The 19970-nt window shown below is 50.3% G+C and overlaps 4 protein-coding genes across 4 annotated transcripts; 1 reads left to right on the top strand and 3 right to left on the bottom strand.

The window, feature by feature from the left end:
- Positions 1-2486: 2486 nt before the first annotated feature.
- On the bottom strand, positions 2487-3084 carry PV07_12566 (uncharacterized protein; the record flags this gene model as incomplete). The annotated part of the gene is made up of 2 exons (XM_016400102.1): positions 2487-2551; positions 2601-3084. The coding sequence occupies 2 exons, from the start codon at positions 3082-3084 to the stop codon at positions 2487-2489; spliced, it is 549 nt and encodes a 182-aa protein (XP_016242255.1).
- A 7653-nt stretch (positions 3085-10737) lies between these two features.
- On the bottom strand, positions 10738-12327 carry PV07_12565 (uncharacterized protein). Its single transcript, XM_016400101.1, has 2 exons — positions 11643-12327; positions 10738-11597 (listed from the first exon to the last, which is right to left on the bottom strand). The coding sequence occupies exons 1-2, from the start codon at positions 12269-12271 to the stop codon at positions 11036-11038; spliced, it is 1191 nt and encodes a 396-aa protein (XP_016242254.1). The 5' UTR covers positions 12272-12327; the 3' UTR covers positions 10738-11035.
- A 1029-nt stretch (positions 12328-13356) lies between these two features.
- On the bottom strand, positions 13357-14323 carry PV07_12564 (uncharacterized protein; the record flags this gene model as incomplete). The annotated part of the gene is made up of 2 exons (XM_016400100.1): positions 13357-13653; positions 13850-14323. The coding sequence occupies 2 exons, from the start codon at positions 14321-14323 to the stop codon at positions 13357-13359; spliced, it is 771 nt and encodes a 256-aa protein (XP_016242253.1).
- Positions 14324-18635: 4312 nt separating this feature from the next.
- On the top strand, positions 18636-19658 carry PV07_12563 (uncharacterized protein; the record flags this gene model as incomplete). The annotated part of the gene is made up of 2 exons (XM_016400099.1): positions 18636-19414; positions 19472-19658. The coding sequence occupies 2 exons, from the start codon at positions 18636-18638 to the stop codon at positions 19656-19658; spliced, it is 966 nt and encodes a 321-aa protein (XP_016242252.1).
- Between the last annotated feature and the right edge of the window lie 312 nt (positions 19659-19970).

Raw genomic sequence — 19970 nt, 5'->3', positions numbered from 1 at the left:
AAAAAAAAAAATTGTTAGAAGAGAAAAAAGATGATGTAGGATAGTGGGACCCCACGATCTCTCTCGATATCAGTATTTTGCTTTTTTCCCCCTTTACAGATTTTGACTTGGCTTGTCTTATCTGCCTTTGCACTGACCTATCTCTCTTCGAAGGGGGTGATACGAGGCAAGTACTGCTATAGACTTTTTTGAATCTCTATTTCACAGGTTTGCAGCGTAAACTGTGGCTTGGCATTGCAGAAATACTCCGAATTCCGGATATTGCTTAGACTGAACGAGACGAGACGAGGTCACGCCGGAAGAGAGAAAGTCGAGTGTGTTGAGAGAAAGGAGCCGACCTTATGAGTCGAGACGGAGAAGTCGTCGCGCTAACTAGACGGAGCTTCGGACTGCAGATCCTTGTCTGATCCGTCTTGACGGGCAGTAGATCCTGCTCTAGCGCAGCACACGTGTCTTGGGAGCACTGTTGCCTTGAAGTCTTTGGCATAGGGCCGGGTAGATTTAAACGAAGCCGCCTCTCGGACGCATCTGCCACTTCTTCTGCTGCCCCGAGATTTCCATCCGGCTGAACAAGAGAAATGGATCCCCAGGTATGAAAGATTATTTCCTCGCGTTATCGCTCGTCTGAGGGATGTTTAGATAGGTCACTCTCGTGCTAATTATATGCCGATCCATATGAGGATAGTTAGTAGGTGAATGTTTCTGGCCTGAAGTATAAGGTACATGACATTACTTCACATAATAAGGAGTCTTGGCGATCGTTTCATCGGATCGGGATGCGCGCCATAGCCCGCATTGTTGCGTTCAGTAAATCAGCCGGGTTCGTTCAACGATATGACTGCGCGGCCCTTATTGCAATTATCCGATATGTACCGGCGATGCCTCGGCGGAGACCATCCTGTTCGTCGATAGCCCACTGCTTTATCGTAGCCCGCCTCATCCATTTAAACGACCTGCCAGTGATCGAAGGCGGATAAATCGTGCACTTACATGTCGCGGAGACCTGCATTTTGTTCTCCCACTATTCGACGAGCTAACTGCTTGGACCGCCCGGTCGTTTTTGAAGCCCCCATCGACGGTCGACGTTGACAAAGTTCGTCAAATGTGTCCCCCAGGGCGAGGGCCATCTCATCCAGTTGCAGGTAGGGCTTTCCGCAGACCAGGTTCAGCATCGCTCCGAGCATTGCCAGGGTCATGGGTCGAGGACCACCACCACGACCATTTCGTGATGTACTGGTGATTCAATGACTCTCCACACAGCCTCTGGGCGTTTGAGAGATCACCAAGGGTCGGGAGAGCGGCGTCTCGACCACACAGCCACACCGTTTGACAGCCAAACTCGTCCTTGTCATTTGAAGCGCAGCCCCAGTGTGGCGATTATTTTGAGCCATCGCGGAGCTCGCTATTGGCGTGTATTTTCGACGAGAGAATGTTTTGCGGGGCCCCCGAGGCGCGGAGCTTCGCTTTCGGAGGGCGGCAAATTTATGCCATATAAGTAGTTCCACATTAATCAAAATTAAGAGGTAACCGTATAACTAACTGACTTAGATTATTAATGTGAGTTACTCCGCATTGTAAATGCACAGTACTTCGTAAAAAAAAATTGCGTTCAGGTACTGAACTGGAGCTAAGTTCTAAGCTTGGCTGTCCGTAGCCGTAACGGCTGGGTGTTCAAGTAGTTGGTTGGTTGTCTGTCTAAGAGAGTCGAGACCCTCTACCGTCTATGCCTCATGTGAGTAAAGGCCAGCCAATCACAACACAACCCCCTAGACCACTGAGCACCGTCCAGCCCTTTGAGTATAGCCAATTAATTGTGAGTGGATATCCCCATAGTCGGGTACGCCACCTGCATTAGCGGCTGATCTTGGCCACTATCTCGCCGGAAAACCGTGGGATGAGGCCTCCAAGGACAGCCCGACGATGCCTGGGCGCAACTTTCGATAGAATTTGTGTGTCTGCGATGCTATCTTGATATAACTCCGAGTCCAGGAGATCCGTAGGTGAGCTTCTCAATACATTCGCGTGCTACATCAACACTACCACCAAGTCACCGGTTGTAAAATCAGCTTTGCCAAAAGCAGTAATGGAAGAGAATAGGACGGAAGGGGGACAAGCAAGGGAATGAGACTCCCCTTTCTCCGTCTCACCGCACTCAGGAACGGCATGCTCATTGCGGCCACAGGCATAGCTGACATTGAAGATCTCGCAGCAACCGCCCTGACCACTTTGAGAACCTCCGCCGAGAAAACAATATGGCACGGCGCCACATGACGAGCTTCTGAAGACTCCGGTGACCGCCGAAAACTTGACTGTGTTGTACCAGATGATAGAGTAGAAAATCAACATCTTCAATGATGAGAGTAGGTATTGTTTGTGAAAATTGACCGACGCTGCTCAAGTCCTCCGGCGTGTGTAGCTCCGGCGTGTGTGGCGGGAATACTCATTCATTGTTTCCGTAAACAGTCTTTGGCGACGGAGGATGCTCATTACTTCTTTTTGAACGTCAGCCATCCAATCGGGTTTACGACACTCGCAGCTAGTTTCCTTGCACCTTTCCCGATGAGTCCAGAGTTTAAGCTGTAATTGCTTAGCATATATACCGACTTGAGGCTCTGCTTGATTGTCGATCTGCATTATCAACGCGTCGACTCTAATCGAAAAAGTATCCCAATCGTGAGCGTTGCGCAAAGAGCTAAGCAGGGATATAGACTCGACTTTGTGATCTTTCCTGTATAGGCCCTCAGCTAGAGGGAGTCCGTACTCTTCCAGTGTCTCTCGGACGTCGATCCAATTGCTCATGTTCAAGGCCTTTTCATCGATGCAGTTTATGGCGTTAAAGAGCCGCAGAGCGGCCAGGAGGTTCGTATTCATTCTGTAATCGAGTACTCTTTTCAGACGGGTGACGCCATCTTCGCCAGACCAACCGGGATGTGTATAGAAGTAATTGGAGATGACCTGCTCTTCCTGATCTTCATATATCGTACGCAGTTGTTTGCAGACGGACGCAACACTGGGTGAGTCGAGGAATTCGAAGATACCTATGATGAGCTCGTCTGGTAAGCCGGTCAAGGTCAAGGTGCTCATGGCGCCTATTTGTGATAGAATCTTCGACTGGCTCCAACAAAGTCACGATAGGGGGAGCACGCGTGGAGGGTATGTGCGGGAAAGGCAGGACATTCCAGGCCGAATGAGATGGTACAGTATGGGGCTATCTACGTAGCGGTGCGTGTTCGATTCGTAGGCCCTTCGAAGGGAGCGAGTAACATAGAGCTATGTAAGGGAAGCGGGAGGATAGGTAGGTCAATAGAAGTAATACCACTGAATGCTGGTAGCTGTAGCCCTATCTACAGGGTACGCGCACCCTGCTCAAACCCTTTTGTCAACCCCTTTTCAAGGGCTTTGAGTCTGTATCTATCGGCTTCTCCTTACACTATCAGGGACAAAATAAGAATACGCAGCTATATTGTGGTGCCTTTTCGTACATTATAGAAAGAATCGATCAAAATTCCAAAGTACAAAAACCGATAAATTATAGTATAGACCCGATAAATAATCACCTTGATTATTATTTCGTCTCATTTCACGTCCGTCTAACTGCACGTAGAGCTAATGGAAGACGTTGCCTTCCTAAGCTGTCCTTTCTCTCTATCTTCTGATCCACCCCTCCTCTTCCTCCTCTTCCTCTTCTACTGCTTCGTCCAGGCCGCAGGACTGAAATTGACGTGGCGTTTCCGTCCTCTGCATCATTCCAGCTGCGGCGAGGCAACCCTTCTTTGTGCCTAGGAGCGCCTGTGGTGACGATCGGGCCCTCTGCGCGAGTCCCGTCCTCAGACATTCCTAGGTCTCCTCTTCCCACTTCTGCCACCTTAGTAGGACGTGCTGTCCCGTTTCCAGCTTGTTGCACATTTAACACAACGAGCTGTCGATTTGAGGAACTCCCTTCTTGTGTAGGAAAAATAATCACCTTTAACTTAGATAGATTCAAAGGATTGCTTGAATTTGGTCTCTATTATTTTCCGATCGTAAATAACGAAATTGGCCCAGGGAACACGATACGGTATCCCCTCTTTGTACTCCGAAAATCCTCGTCCGGCACAAATCTTGGTCGAAGATTGCATACTGCGCTCTAGGTTCTGAGGTCAAATGTTCGGCCTTCTTTCACCCATCGTCCAAACTGTAAGATCCCCCGATATAAGGATTCCTCAATTGCAGCAAGAACCTGCTGCTCAGACGCTGGAGACATAGCGGTGCTCCGGTATTGCAAAATTTGAATAAAGATTAGAAGGTTTGCCAGGGTCATGCAGTAAAGTTTTATCATATGGACACACTGATATTTCATCGACCGATATCGTAAAATTAGGTACGGCTTGAAACCGGGCACGAGCAAATAGACCAATTCCCGTACCTGCTCAGGCGCTACTAGGTCAACATTCCCACTCCCGTAGCTATCATACAGTACCGAATCTGTGCAATATCATTGGACAAAATAACTTCTACGAATGAAATCCCGAGCTTAAATCCAATATGCCTCGTTTCTCATCCCACATCCTTGTAAGCAGTCCGACTTCTGGTTCGTCCGCTCCTTAGAGGAAGACGAAACTGACGTATGGGGTGCATTAGACTGATTTGAACGTAGAGAAGCCTTTACCGAGGGCACGCGTTCGGTGAATTTCAATTTCGCAGCGTCGTCTTGGACAAAAGCCCACGTAAGCCACCTATATTCTAACCCCTTTTGCCGTGTAGTAGTGAATCGGAGTGCAGAGGCCAATGAGCGCGGACCGAAGGCCACCCTCTCACCCCCCAATAGGGCCATAAAAAAGCCGTCGGTGGAAAAAAATCTTCTTGGAGCTGTAATGGAAACATCTATATGATTGTCTCTGGCCCGCCCTTCATACTGTAATCCTTGGAGAAATTAGGAAACAGAAGGCCAGGGGATATCATACAGTAGTCCTGTCAAGAGAATCAGCTTTCTCTTCGTTCTGCTCAGAAGATACCACGCGTTCAACAGTCATTTCGTTCTTCGCTGCTCGAGCCCTTGCTCTGGTGCCATGCATTACTCAAAAGTCCGCTCCGCACCCCTGGAGATCCCCTCCGTTCGAAGTCAGTCGACGGTCGCCCCGCAGATTTGGGTCCCGCTGGTCGTCTTAACCCTTTCTCTCGTGGCCACAATCTTTCTGGTTCTACATCTCTATCATAAACACGCATCCGTTTGCGACATACAGTCAGAGACGTCACGAGATGAGGAGGACCCGCCTTCTAGAGGAAGCCCTAAGCTGGCTGAAATGATTTTATAAAGGTGATATAATTGGTTATTCTTCATGAGAAAATAGAATCGATACTAACTTCACTAGCTAGAGCAGTCATTATGAGGTCTCTCTGAGGCAATAGAAGCTGGCTGGTATCCTCGCTCGCACTTTAGCCCGATATCCTGAAGAAAATCGATCTAGGGTCTTAGGAGGCGGTGGAGGTTATGAGTTGGGGGGAGGGAACACCAGAAGTGTCCTATAATAGCTCGCTCAGGTAATATCTAGATGATTACCTAGTATCGAAAATAAACACCGGGGCCTAATTGATAAAAGTATTATGTTCCCTTCTATATTCCCCTCAAATTCTTCTTTTCCGACGGGAAGTGAAATTCGGCACGTACTTCCTGTATTTTCTCGCTCCTCAAAGCTAAAGTAGGGGAAATGAAATCCCGTGAATACGGTATTGCCGGCATAAATATCTCTCTCCGTGTTGCTTACTTTGCAGGCTTGTAGCGCCGTGGGGCTTTAAGCTTGAACGTACGGTGCCGGCTCTATAGCTTTACTGTAGATACCTGTACCTCATCGTGAGTTTCCGTTCACTTTGGTATATAATTGAGTAGAATCTTGTCTAACTCAATTCTGACATATTGCAGTCCATTGAGAATAAAGGATGAATCCGGTTAGATAGAAATGTATGAAAAGTGGGAGATCGCGTCTATCCAGCTAGGTGTGTTTTTGTTCCTATTGAGTGTTCAAATATTAATCTCCTACCACGTCGACTTCCCTTTCAGTCAAGTGAGAAGGGCCATTACGGAAGCTTGTTAGGTGTACATCCTATTAGTACCGCATTTCGAACCGCGTAAGGAAGCGGAAAACCTCGGATACGTATCGGCTCATTACTCAAACAAAATAAGATGAAATTCGTTTCTGTATCGACGAGGTCGAGCCCGATTTCTCTAATGAGAGTGTTTAGCCCTCCTACGATATACAGGCCTCTTACCTCGGAAGGTCTATAGTGTTTGATTATCGGCGCCGCGTGATGTGTATTATGGGAAAAGGAATAAGACTAATTGTCATTCCTAATCAGTCTCGCCTACGGAAATGAAGAACTGACCTTCAACAATTTCACTATCGTTCAATTCACTTACCTGAAAAATCAAAGTGCCAACTCAGCTTTTCACTTGAATATAGGCTAGAGGTTTCTTCATTCGAAACGAGCACCAAATCTATCCAAGAGGTGGATTGAGCTGTGTCCACCTCATACTAATAATATCAAATGGCCCCACTAACGGTGTTATACGGCCTCGAGGGCTGTGTCGGAGCCCAGGGCGAATAGTAGCTTTTTCTGGCCCTCGTTTCAGATTTTGTACCGCCTAGTATAGTGTCTCACGCACCCCACACTCATCAGGGTTAATTAATGCACTCTCATCGACAATAAAGACGTAACGTAAAGACGGAATTATTGCAAACAAACAACTTTAAGGTCTACCGTTGCCTTGGACAGATAACCAGATTCTTTTTCCCCAAAACCTAAAATGGTACAGAAACTATGAAAATACCGCAAAGCAAGAACCTTATTTCCTCAAAGACAAGTGCGAGTTTGGAGGAGCGAGAAGGAGGAACAAAGTCTTGGATATCAGACTGATCTAGATATCGGTGTTTAAAACCAGTCAAACTGCCCATGGTTGCCAGTCTCTCACTTCCAGTCCAGATGGGGATTAGCAGCGTACTTGGGACAAAATATAAAGGGCGGCCACATTCTATGTCGATGCATTCGCGGCAGTTCTATTGTGGCAATATGGTAGTGTTTCCTCCCGAGGGTCCTGCCAACCCGGACAGCCCACGCCATAGACGACGTGCGATAACTCTGCGCGAGCGACCATCCATCCTCGATAACATCGCGGCCCAAGATAATTCGAGTTCGGAATCCATTGAGAAACGGCCCTTCTCAATAGGAAAGACACAGCTTCCCAATGAGGATGCCGATGCTGGAGGAAACCACGCCTCACCGCTACCGGGGTCAAATCAAAAGCGTCCTCGCTCTCCCACCCACGAAGAAGAAGGACTGGAACGTTCCGCTAAGCGACGGCAACCGATCTCAATAGATATGAACATGGAGCGCGGCAAAGATCATTGCGGGATGTCGGGAGACGTGGCTAGTACACTAGGGGAACTGTGCTTTTCACCTGGCCGCGGGCGGTCCCCACACTGGGCCGGTAGTATTTCCAGCACAATTAACTGCCCAGAAGTTCAGGGTTCAACGAGTAACACCTCGGAATATTCCCAATCCTTCGGCACTGATGGCAGCGGCTCTATACCGCGCCGCCTACGACAGTCACCATATCCTATGATGTGTTATGACGCTGACGCCGAAGCTGACGACGATGGTGGTTGTACATGCGACTCGTCGATTTCCAGTCTCAATCCCCCTCTCCCCGAAGGGATGGACGTTAGGGACCCTGAGGCGGACTACGTCTTTGTAGGTGGCGATTATGGGTCGGATGCGGAAATGTTTGATAGCACTTAAGAGTTCATCGCCAACAGGTAGAGAAGCGATATTCATGTGGAGCCCCCCACCCCCCCCCTCCCCTCTTTACCGTTGGTCTATCATTCACTACAACTGCAGGACCTACGACAGTAGGAAGTGACATTGGTCGGAAATTCAAGTACCCCGTGGAAGAAGCCTAGAAAGTAATAGCATAGGTAGATGTTTTGGTTCATTGAAATTATTTGACTTAACCCACGTCCCGATGGAACGCTACCAAGCCACCCTATGCCATGAACTAAAAAAACTTTACAGCACGTGATATCTTACGCCTGTGGCTGTGACTCAATGGCGGAACATGATGAATTCTACAGGGTCCGGGGGCCCGTCTGACTATATCCGTTCGAGTAATTAACAAAGGGGTCTCGACGCTAGTAACAGGCCTTCGGCCGAAGACTAGTGCGAACAGTCATTACATCTCTTGGCGTTCCTGTCAGGCACACTGCCAGTCACATGGCACTGGGTGTGGAAGCAGTCTTCCTTCATCGTCAGGTATACATATTTCGAATTTAGTCAAACTAAGGTCTTTCACTCCACCGAGCGATATCAAATTTCATCCTCCAGCACTTCTTTACACCGTATATGTAACGCTTTCGCGTCATTAGGTGCGGTGTCCTGAAATATATTTCACATCCTCAGTGTTATGTGGGCTAACTTCTGAGATTATTTGGTCCTCGATCCGGTTGAGAAGAAGAGCAACCCCATAATTACTTGATGCCTCAAGAATGGTGAGTAAGTCATCAAGATTGTTATCCTCTTTAAGAGGCTCATCGGGAATAGAGGATTGACAGAACTCTAAGACGAACCGGGTAGTATCATCATCGAAATCTGGCAGCACCGGAATAATTAGGTGAATACTGTCGTCAGATCTTGGCATTCTGGTAAGCGATATATCAAGATCGGGGTCATTGGGATGGAAACCTCTTTGCCGCTCGATTGGGTTGCTAAACCTGAATTGCTTCGAGAGGCGACACGAGAAATATCTCGAGCGAGCACACAATAGTGCCTGGGAGCCGAAGAAGATTCCGCCGTTTAGTAATTTGATCTTAATGACGGCAGATCGTCGTTTGACCCATGAATAAAGGTCCTCCAACCTGAATTGTGACGCTTCGCAGTCCATGGTTTTTACCATCGACATGAGGATATTTTCGTCAAGTAAGTTTGGGACCTCGCGTATCGCGGACAGTCGGTCCAGGCATTCACATGCACCTCGCACGGCCCCCCAATTTCGCTCTTGTATTACCAAAACCGACGTCTCTTGCAGAGCCGCGTAGCACCGTTCGAAGATCGCAGGTGGGATGGGGACCTCGCGTTTCGCGGACAGTCGGTCCAGCAATTCAGATACTTGTCCCCATTTTCTTTCCTGCACTGCTACAATCAATACGTCCTGCCACTTTCGATGTTCGTCTCCGTCCATTGTATTGATTGTAGAAGGTTCGGGGTAAACATGACCTCTCGTGTGTAGAATCCAGGAAACTTAAAGTGTAGCTTTGACCACAACTAAAATTCGAGGATGGAAAGTAGAGACTCGGCTGCAGGCTTTGGCTGAGCAGCTTATGAGATTGCAGTTTGATCATGGAGTGCCAAGATATCACGTGTGGTAGAATAAATTGTACAACCTGGCCTTTTATGGCGTAGGGCGGCTTGGCAGTATTTCATAACATCGGGACGTGGGTTACTCCATCTCTTTTAAGTGGTCTCTACGAGTCCCCAATCCAGCTATTTACCCCAGAGTAAGTCCACATATAGCGTGCGCGGGAGCCAATAAGCAAGCGGTGGGGTAGGATTTACGCTCCCTTTCAACGTCCCGAGGTTCGGAGTCTGGCCACTGAAATTGCGGGACGACATTATTCAAGTGCAAGTAGAAGGTCGAATGAGAAGGGCAACTTCCATAAAGCTGTTCTGCCATTGGATCTGAAATGTTACCATATCTAACAGCTATCGCCACCACAGAGAACATCGTGAGCCCTTCGCCCTCGACTATTCGATAAAAAGTCCTGACGTAAGAGAGATGATGCAATTTATCTCACACCACAGAGTACATCCTTGACGTACAGAATCAACCATGCATACCGGCACCGCAACGAAGCCGCATCGTTGCAGAGCTCAAATGTCGACCCGCGGCGCAGATGTCAACGGATTTGGGCCTTGATAACTGAGCCATCAACTTCCTACTGACATTGCCGGCAATTACTTCGAAAATGAGTGCTGGTGCCCAAGGCTTGTCGGATCAAACACCTCAATATCTCGTACAGCACCAACCCCTCCCAGGTAAGGGGCATTTTGATATCCGTGGCGGGCGTTCTTTACACAGATGGTATGAGCATCTAGAACGAATTTGTTGATCAGCCAAAGCCGCCGGCAAACTTGTTCCATATCTGCAGAGTTTCTGGAGTCTGGTTTCGGCCAAGTCGTGTGAAGATCACGTCAAAACTAAAATCATCTGGGAAAGAAGTGAGGCTAACAATAACAACACTGGCGTTCTAGGTGTTGATTTCCTCGATTTCTCCGTGAAACGATGTCGAACAGACGAGCGCCCTTGGAAAGGCACATGTGCTTCTCGAAGAAATGTATGAATAGTGCATCCCGATGCGGCACGTCAGACGGGGGTTCGGAGACTCAGAGCTTCGCATTCTTCACTCCCCGTCAACCCCCGAGGGTTCTGCGTTCGTCTTAGGCTGGCGTGGCCGTGGTGATTTCGTCATTCTCTGTCAATCCACCTTCAATTGTCTGGGTTTAGACTCAACCCCGTTGAGAGCGGTTGGTGGCATTCCGCCATATGCCTAGCTCACTCCCGTAATCTGGGCGCTTTCGCTCGTCGTGATCAACTTGGCGGCGATCAGCTTGACCGTGATGAGCGAAGCGCTCTTGCTGGACAGAAGGAGGAAGAAGGTAATTAAGATGTGCAGCTTTTGTGCTTGGACGAAGAGACCCGAGGTGCAAATGGTTGAATATGTGTGAACCGGAGTCGCATCATTTATTGGAGAACGAGTACCCGTGAAACTGTATGCGACCACTGAACGCGCCCACATAATCATCCAGATCACTCTTGAACTCGAGGCTGGGCATAGCATCTCCGGCGCTTGATAGACTCCTCTCAGTGACCTATCGCCAGTGCACTCCAGATCTCCTTCCGCAGGCGGTCATAGTGCGCAGTAGAATACGCTCAGTGGCAGTCGTAGAGATCGCCTTCGCCAGAGTTCGAGTTCATTTACGTGACTCCCCCTCCTAGGATCTCCGGAAGTCATGAATTCTTATCATTCAGGTTCACTTGTCCTATCAATTCTCTGAACCAAGGCAGATAACAATTGTAACCCCAGTCAATAATCGCTATCATCGTACCAAAAACTGGTAGCAATGACTTCGGTTCCGCCCCGTCGACGAAGAATGTTTTTCGATCGAGGAAATAGATCCTATTCTCCGTTGAGTCCATCACCGCGATTGACAGGTGCACCTTGTCTTGCTCCCAGATCCACAGAGGCTGCGGTGCCAGTGTTGGGGTTATTGATTCATTGCGTCTTGCTTGTCTATACATTCTCTCCTGCTTTCGAAAGCCGGCAGTGCACCAAACCTTAAGCTGAGACTCTGCGGTAGCTCGATCCGACTCTGCTTTGATCTCGATGTGAGAGAAGAGGACTCGATCGTTGAGTAGCCAATGATCACTTTGTGACACGGTGTGAGGCTCAAGTGACTGCTGAATCTCAGGGAACATATCGGTGTCTGTGATGTCCAGGCCCAGGGAGTAATCGACCCGTTTCTTGTATCGGCCACTGAGCAGGGTGGTGGGTACAATATCGATCGATTTCCTGCAGATTGTTAGCAGCTAATAGACCTAAGTATGTTTCACATACACATTAATAATATCAACGTAGCTCTGCCATTTTGATAGTTTTCTGGCTAATTGTAACGATGGCAGCACTACCCAATCGCTCCACGAGTCTTCATTTGCTTTTCTCTTCAGACATCGTCCCACTTCCTTGTGAATGCCGCGCCAGTCTTCGTCTCTCAGCGAATTTTGCCACCCATCGTCCGTGTTTGCAACGCATGAGAAGAGGTCTTCAAGCAAAGGCACTTCGGTAGTTCTTGCGGCTGTCCACTTTGCAGCCTCGTCAACATCGAGAGTTTGAAGAATAGGTCCAGAGAATTTTATCGCGAGTGCGCGACCACGCTTCGAGGGGCTCGGGCTGCGAGATGATGTCGCTTGTGATGAACGTGAGGACTGCGTAGTGAGAGAGGGAGTATGCTCTAGGTCAAGCGCGCTGCGACTGCCTGTTAGCGACGGACTCTGCAAGTCATCTGGTCGCGATCTCTTCGCTCGAGGAGTATCGTCACTCTCCAACGGTTGCAATTTTCGTTTCAGGGAGGGGCTGTCAAGATGAAGGGCTATCTGCGATGTCGATGATTCGCGAATGTCATCAAGCCACTCACTAATTCGCTGGTCTCGTTGTTCTGCGACGGGGGGGCACAGCTCAGTCTTCATGAGTGTAATGCATCACTAATTGGTTGTGTGTACGGTGTAGGAGTGCTATCGCAAACAATGGGTCTTTTGTTAGAAGTGTTGCGCCTGCGGTTTGGCCACTAGCTTCGTTACCTCACGTTCTTGGCGGCGCCTCAGCATTTGGGGTTTTACCTAAGCCACTAGCCTAATTCAGGTAAGGATAAACGGGGTCCATCGCCAACAACACTCCGGCACTCCCAATGCCATAATTTGCGGCATCGGCTTGCCTGAGGCGCTCGGTAGTCACTGGAGGACTACTTGGTTGATTGGATTGGTTACCAGCGTAACTAAGGAATCTAGCTAAGGATGCACATTACGGAAGCGCAAGTGTCGCCCGGCTAACCTTCCCCATCAGGTTGGGGCAAGAGTCACCCGGTCCTTGTTCCACAAGTCATTGCGCAATTTCTAGACATCACTGCACGGAGTACTTGCGAACCAATTCGGCTTGAAACCCAGTCAGTACCCCGCCATGACGTTCTCTCCAGATCGTCCGTACCACGGCCAATGTTTCGATCTTGTCATCTGCGAGGGACAGGTGTTAAGAACGCACGCGTCGTTCCGGGACGAACAACGAGAATGACGCGAAGCTAGACGGCTGACCTGTGACTTGGAATAGTACAGAACGAGATACAAAATCTTCAAGCCAGAACATCGCGGATTGAAGAGGCATTAGTACAGGCCTTCAAGCACATGGAGCAAATGGAGGAATTGAATAAGACAATGATGGAAGGGGTGCGTGCAATGTGTGATAGCTTGAATATACACCTTCATCCGCGGACCTCTGTGCTGATTTAGGAACAAGCGCAGAGTTGGACTCAGACGCCCATCTTGTTCATAAGGGGAATGTATCTCACACAATGACGAGGAAACGGAAACGATCCGTTGAGCCGCGTCCTGCCCTTATCAATCTCTACAAGAAGCCGAAAAAGAAAAGTGTCAGTAACAAGGCCAAAGTGGGTAACAGGGAAACCACTCAAAACCCTCTATCTACGACTAGCGTAACTCTGCACCACGTTAAACACCAGCAGAACGGAGATTACGAACGAGGTGGTATTCCCAAAGTCGACTTACTTGATGGTATTGTGCACTCCGACACGATCCATGGTCGAATCTCGACCATTCTTGGAGAAGATTGTGATGTGGTGCTGAGAATGTGTGCGACTGATGTGAATCTGACAGTATTCGCCATCATACTTCCTCTGCACGCTGACTTCTTTGTGGCTGGCCAGCTGGCAACAGTGTTGGATGCTACGGGTCTTGCCAAGTTCTTGGAGTCCGATCATCGTCCCGAAACAGGGCTCGATCTCAGCACGGGCCGATTCTTTCAGCGATCTCTCCAGGTTGGGAGGCGGAGATACGGGGAGCTGGCTGATTGTGTTAGCCTCTAGTAATTGGACTGCGTCTGATAATGATGTGCGCACTTTAAGGAGGTCAGGCATGAGAAAGTGGAGTGCCCGTAAGGCCGTGGTGACCGGGATCTCCACCGAACATAAATTTTTTAAAGAGTAGGCGGATCATCCATTTCATCCGAACGCTGGGCAATCGTCGAAGAACACGCACCAGTTCGTCGAAGGCCTCAATGTATCCAATGGTGATGGATCCCTGAAGCTTCGGCGACGGGAATACGCAAGTAGATGCCAATCGGTCCAGAGTATGGTCCACCTCTTCCACAGTGAGTGATCGGGGTGGATTCGAAAAATCGTCCGTCGCCGAAAGAACCTGTTGGGCCGCAGAGGCAAAATCAATCCCATTACGGCCTTGTAGGCGCCGCAGCTCGGAGACACGAGAGTGACCTAAGCAAGCCGCTTTGGTGACCATATGCTCAAGCTGTTTTGTCCGCAACGCATATACCCGATCAGCCCGTTTCTCCGGAAATAAGCAAGACAAAAGAGCCAGAGCAGGGGCTCCTCGACGTTGTATGCTACTTTGATGCTGCTTAAACCATTCCTGAAGGTTTAACTCGCGGCTTTCAGGACTTTTCAAGGACGACAGTTGCTCGAAAAGCTGACAGATGTCGAGAAATTGCAGCGACATGGTGGCCAACGAAGAACTGTGGGGGGCGGTGTGTCGATCAACCGGCGTAGGGTCCTTCACCTTGTATAAGTAGGTGTTGGTTCTTCTCCAGAGAGTAGTATGCTTGGTTATTGGATCGGTCTGCCTGGCACCCTGTGCTCCTGGGCTTGTCATGGTTAGCGCACTCATACGACTCTTCAGTTGCCCGATAAAACGCTGAAGGAATCCCCCTGCTCGGCAGACAGCTGAGCCATGTTCAACCGGGCTGGAAAAGGGTTGGGATCGCCTCGCCCAACCGGTTACAGGGTAGACTGGTGCACCAAACTACATGGCAACCTGGTGAGTTCTTCCGTGGCTTCGTGCCGCCATCATGACGCTCCCAACTGTCCCATTGCTTTTCCGGGTCCAAGTACTTCGAGGTTGGCCTGGCATTCTACCAGGGGGCATTGAAGAGGGTGTTAGGCCCTGGTCGCCGTCACAGGCTTGTTCGGCAGCGTTCGGTGAGACATGTCATGCGTGCCCCTTGACGAATCTTGACAGCTTTACGGTGAGGTTTCTCTTCCATCAACAGAGTAGAATATATTAGCTGCTATTGTCGTAGACCACTAAATGCAGAGCTTCTTCAACCACCCAGCCTTCAACATCTCGCATGAACAGTTATGTGAATAGAACACAAATGGCCAACCCTGGCTCTCCAGCACACCTCCGCGGGCTCGGATGCCACAATCCCAATCGTTTCATAGGTCTCTGTCGGTTCGGTCGTGCGTGGCTTCACGCAGCTGTCTTCGAGGCATTCGGTTTCGGAAGCCGGTGGATGATAGCAAAGAGAACTAGCATTCCAAGGTAGATTTTCAACCTAAACATCCAGGTGCTGGTCGCGTCCCTTGTGGACGCCAGATAGAATAGAATTCCGAGAAGGAATACGGTGGCGGTCAGGAGGGAAATCCGGAGGATGGAGTTCGCTGAACCCGGCATCGTCATCGAATCACCTCTTGTAGGTGATGACTCTGGGCAAGGGCCGAAGCGAACGACGTTGTTCTGGAAAGCGCAGAGTGCGGGAAATGAGTGGGAGAAGAGTGTAGACTAATCCTCCAAGGTAGGCTCCCGGGTCACCCTTTCTCGATAGACCCAATCCTCGGCAGTCCAATTTCAAAGCAAGCCCAGACAGGTGCGGGAGCGTTAATGGGAAATGCCTGATGACCTTCTGTACACCTTTGAGGCCTGTTCGCCGTAGGCCACCGGTGCGAGTGGACAGAAAGCGTGGTTTTGTTGACCCCTGTGATGACGGACTCTCCCTAGTCGAATGCGCGAATTCCCGTAGGGGATGAAGAATGCGTCCTTCTCACAAGCAGGTGGCAATGACGCGGGAAGCCATCGTTCCGACAGTGTCCACTCCATAAGAAGCTTGCGCAGCGGAAGAGGAGGGTCTGTCAGGGTCTGTCAGGGGTCCCGAGCAACCAGATAAGAACCGTGAGGATCGCATTCGCTCTGCGTGACCCTAGTTCCCGCTGGCTGGCCTTACTATGTATAGCTCTCGCTCACACTCAGACCGGTTTCATGAAGTCCACGTAGCCTAGGAGGGGAAGAGGCTTGGTCAGGCGTCGTCATCCCCGCCAATGTTGCCCTCATATCAGAACGTGTCTTTTTATCTGGAGGTGGCGAAAGATTCCGCGAAGATCCACCATATCCTCGTCGAGGTACTCCGCCTGAGACATGCCCCGTGATACTGTACATCAGCGAGATGTAGAGCCATTTCACCCAACGGTGATTACTAGGATCGCATGCGCGTGGACGTAGTCAGACTCCACGCTTGACCCGATGCCCTGCTCACTCAATCTAATCTCTACGAGCCAGCATAAGCGAATGATTTCGAGTGTAGCGAATAATTTCGAATGTCTCCCTCATCAAGTCTCGAAGAGATAGACGAATAGGTTCCATTAGCCCGTCTGACAGCCGTTCAAATATTCTCCCAGTTTTGACTGCCCAGATGGGGACTCCCTCCCGATATATGTGCTCGCATCGATCTTGTTGAGAGGTCTCGGTGTATAGACATTTATCGTGCATCGAGTAGCCAGACCTTGTCGGCAGAGTGAGTCAATGAATGACCGGGACGCGGTGCAGGGCGTAGGAAGCGGAGTTGGGTGTGCCTGACCGGCAGGTGATGTCAAAAGGGTTTGGCCAGGACAGAGTGAACGACATGCTGTCAGGTGTTGGCCCCCAACGGTCCACCGGCCAGTCAGATGCTGTAGCGTAACTCAGCCCCTAGCGTCCTGCATTTGGGGTGAGTCAAGGGTGAGTTAGAGGTGAGGGGGGTCAGCTAGGGCGGGCGAGCTGGGTGAGCTGGGGGGAGCCAGAGGTGAAGCTAGGGCGGCGACGCTCACCCGCTAGATGGGGAACGGGAATTCCCACTCCAACAATCTGGGCCGTAGTTAAAGAGTACTAACACCAGACACAGAGCAGGGGACGATGACCTTGGCCCATTCCTCGAAGCCCCGTATAGCGCCTGGGGGTGCACGGTCTGGTCTACACTGCTGCCGAGCTTTCGGGCAGCTTGACTGTTTGAAGCTTAGCGTCGAATTTAGTGGATCAAAACGAAGGAACCAAAACAATTCAGCTCAGCCGTGTCACTGATGATGACCATAAACGATGTAATTACCAGGTGCTGCCTTTCCTCAAAAGACTCGCTGCTCGGGCATACGTGATAACCGGAAAAGACTTCCTTCTACACAGACTTGCTGGTCTCTTCCCCGCCACAGAAGCCAGAGCTTCCGCCGGAATACCTCTGTCCCGCCGTCGATCGAACCGCGATCGGTGGTCTTGACCTAGCCCCCACCCCATGGCTCCCGAATCCAGGTTCAAGAGATTGGGCGATGTCTACCAACACCTGTGGTTTGCTGGACTCCTGGTGCCGCAATGGCCGTTGCACTACTGTATCAATTTGTTCTGCAGAGGGACATATTCATTGCTGAAAAGATGGATACGCATCCCATCCGGGACAGCGGTCGTACGTTCTCCAAACCGATTCTACGATACCTTCTGTCCTGGCTTTCTGAAAGGTGCACCTGCGGTTTCAGCATAATTATGGGCTGCGAAACGAATTGCGGCCAGAGACAGCAGAGACATCCATCGATAGATCACCGCACAAGTCGACCACGCAGATCTATAGCCCTTGGATTTCTGTCGTCTCACGTTGCTCTCCCGTCCCACGAGAGCAACTCCATCCTGGCCAAAGGACAGAGGGTTGCTCCCAATTGAGGGAGATCTACCTATGAGCTGACGGCGAAATATTCATGGAAACGTGCATCCAGTCGGCGTCTTTACAAGCAAGCACACACATCATACTATCGCTTTTACTGAAATATATCTCATTATGATTTGCTAGACCCAAAGCAAATGCTAGACCAAATACTGACCAGTGGAACTACTAGCTTAAAAGGTATTACAATATGTCCGCAACATCGACCAGGTTCGGGAAAGATTGTTTAGTCGAGCGACATATCCCGCTATGATGTAGTGCAGCAGCCATCCTCTTACTATCATGACTCCTATTGTTATCAGCTCGTTTCCGTACTCCGTTCTCGATTGAGCTATTTTGGGTGGTAAGGCCTGTACTATATGTATTAACTAGTTCGTCTCGAAAAAAGATGAAGCGAGTAAGGGTGAGTGAGTCAGGAACGGCGGCAAAGTCATTCACGACTTGCGGAGTTTTTGACTCGAACTTTTGTCTCCGGCCTTTTTTTTCGTTATGGCTAGAGGAATAGTATGACCGGTGATTGGCGGGTTTGGACGCAAGAGCTCTCGACATTCGCCAATGTTGGGCAATCGCCGAATACTGTTCGTAGTCGAGGCTAAGTGCACGGGATTTTCGACCCCGCGCCGTAGGAAGAAGCCGCGTATAGGTCCAATTACGCCAATCAAGGGAGAAGGCTCTAGCGGCTAGCCACTGGATAGGCAGTGGGTCTTCTTCTTCTTCCTCCGTGTTAGCTAACCAGAAAGGGTGACTTTTATTGACGAGTCAACTCCTTTCGGAGATTCACCGAAGGATATAGGATTATTATAGGTGGGAAAAGCGATCATTGTGTTGGGCCCAAAAGCGAATCAAAGCTCCTTTCGGCCCCGATTCAATACCAGCACCAATGAGCATCCATTGTCGTCCCTCGCTGGTTGAGGTGCGCCACCGATTCACCCATGAACGTACAAGTATGAAAGCTTAAGCAGGGACAGGAGCAAATCTGGTGGTGGCGCCGTGTGGAGGGACATACCACGCGGAGAACGAGCGAGGGCCACCGTACGGATTGTATAAAGTACAACCGGACTTCGGTGAATGAAAGCCATGCGGAAAAATACCTTGCTCGCCCGAGGTCGAGCTTCTTCCACTATGGCACCGTTCGTCGTCGACGACGAAGTCAAACTTGATGCTCTACTCGCTCTCATTACAAAACGTGTGGGGGCAGATCAGGACCAGCTGATGTTCGTCGATCTGGAGGGTGTCAACCTCGGCCGCTCAGGCACGATTGCCATTATGCAGTTGCTGATACCACCCAGCCCTGTCGTCTACCTGGTCGATGTCTACCGGCTTGGAGCGAAAGCGTTCCGCCTCACCACGGCGGACGGGACTAGTCTTCAAACTGTGCTGGAGTCTCCCAACACCCTCAAAGTCTTCTTCGACATTCGCAACGACTCGGACGCCCTCTATGCCCACTTTGGCGTCAACGTCGCCGGCATCATCGACCTCCAGGTCATCGAGTATGCCACCAGGAACCCGAGAGGCCAGTACGTCAATGGGCTGGCCAAGTGCATTGAAAAGGACCTACCCCCCATTCCCGGCTGGTCCCTCGCCAAAGCGAGCGGGCGGCGTCTCTTTGCACCCGAGGAAGGAGGGAAGTACGAGGTCTTCCTCGAAAGACCCTTGTCGGATGAGATCCTCAAGTACTGTGAGCAAGACGTGATGCTCATGCCTCAACTTCTGGCCGTGTATGGCGGGAAGTTGCAAGCTGGTCCAGCCGCGCAACTCCAGGGAATTGTCGACGAACGTATTCGGCTGTCCAAGACCGACACGTTCAACGGCAAGGGTCGGCATATGGCGGTCGGACCACGTCTTGCAAAGACACGGTAGGCTAACATGCAAAATGGCGGCGTGCTCCTCACTGATGCGGCCGATGCCCCCAGGTTTGGAAACACGTCGACGAGCCGCGAACTAGAGCTCGTCCGTTCGCCTCGACTTGTTCGTCTGTGTCGCATCGACGACGACAGTTGCATCGACGATCTGAGCAGTCAGCTGGGCGCCGTGCAGGTCCACGCCGGAGAAGCAACGGCATCCGTTGGCGCAGGGGACCCTCGAGCCCGATGTCTGTGACCAGCCCGGTCGGCCTAGCTGCTCATGATTCATGAACGCCAGTCTTGTGTCGCGGCCACGGTCTATCATTGTGTCCACTAGGCCTGTAGCTGATGACAGTGAGGGTAGCGGCGACCACGACAACGACAAGTCTCGCAGAATCTATGAAGAAATGTAAGGTAACCCGGTGCATAGGCCAGATGCCGCCATAGGACATGACAGTGATTCGGGTCGGGTCTTCACAGCTTGCTCGGCGGACAGGTGTGGGTATTATTTTGGGAGGTGTGACTACCAATAATGCGTTGAGCAGCTGATAGACGTCTCGAGCTAAGC

This window comes from Cladophialophora immunda, assembly GCF_000835495.1.
Source record: "Cladophialophora immunda strain CBS 83496 unplaced genomic scaffold supercont1.16, whole genome shotgun sequence".
Lineage (NCBI taxonomy): Eukaryota > Fungi > Ascomycota > Eurotiomycetes > Chaetothyriales > Herpotrichiellaceae > Cladophialophora > Cladophialophora immunda.
This window is presented reverse-complemented; position numbering and strand designations above follow the sequence as displayed.

Bases quoted from the DNA above. Each gene is read 5' to 3' on its own strand.
- PV07_12565 (XM_016400101.1), bottom strand. From the start codon at position 12,271: ATGAAGACTGAGCTGTGCCCCCCCGTCGCAGAACAACGAGACCAGCGA. The intron at 11,598-11,642 runs GTATGTGAAACA...AACAATCTGCAG, and splicing joins TACGTTGATATTATTAATGT to GAAATCGATCGATATTGTAC.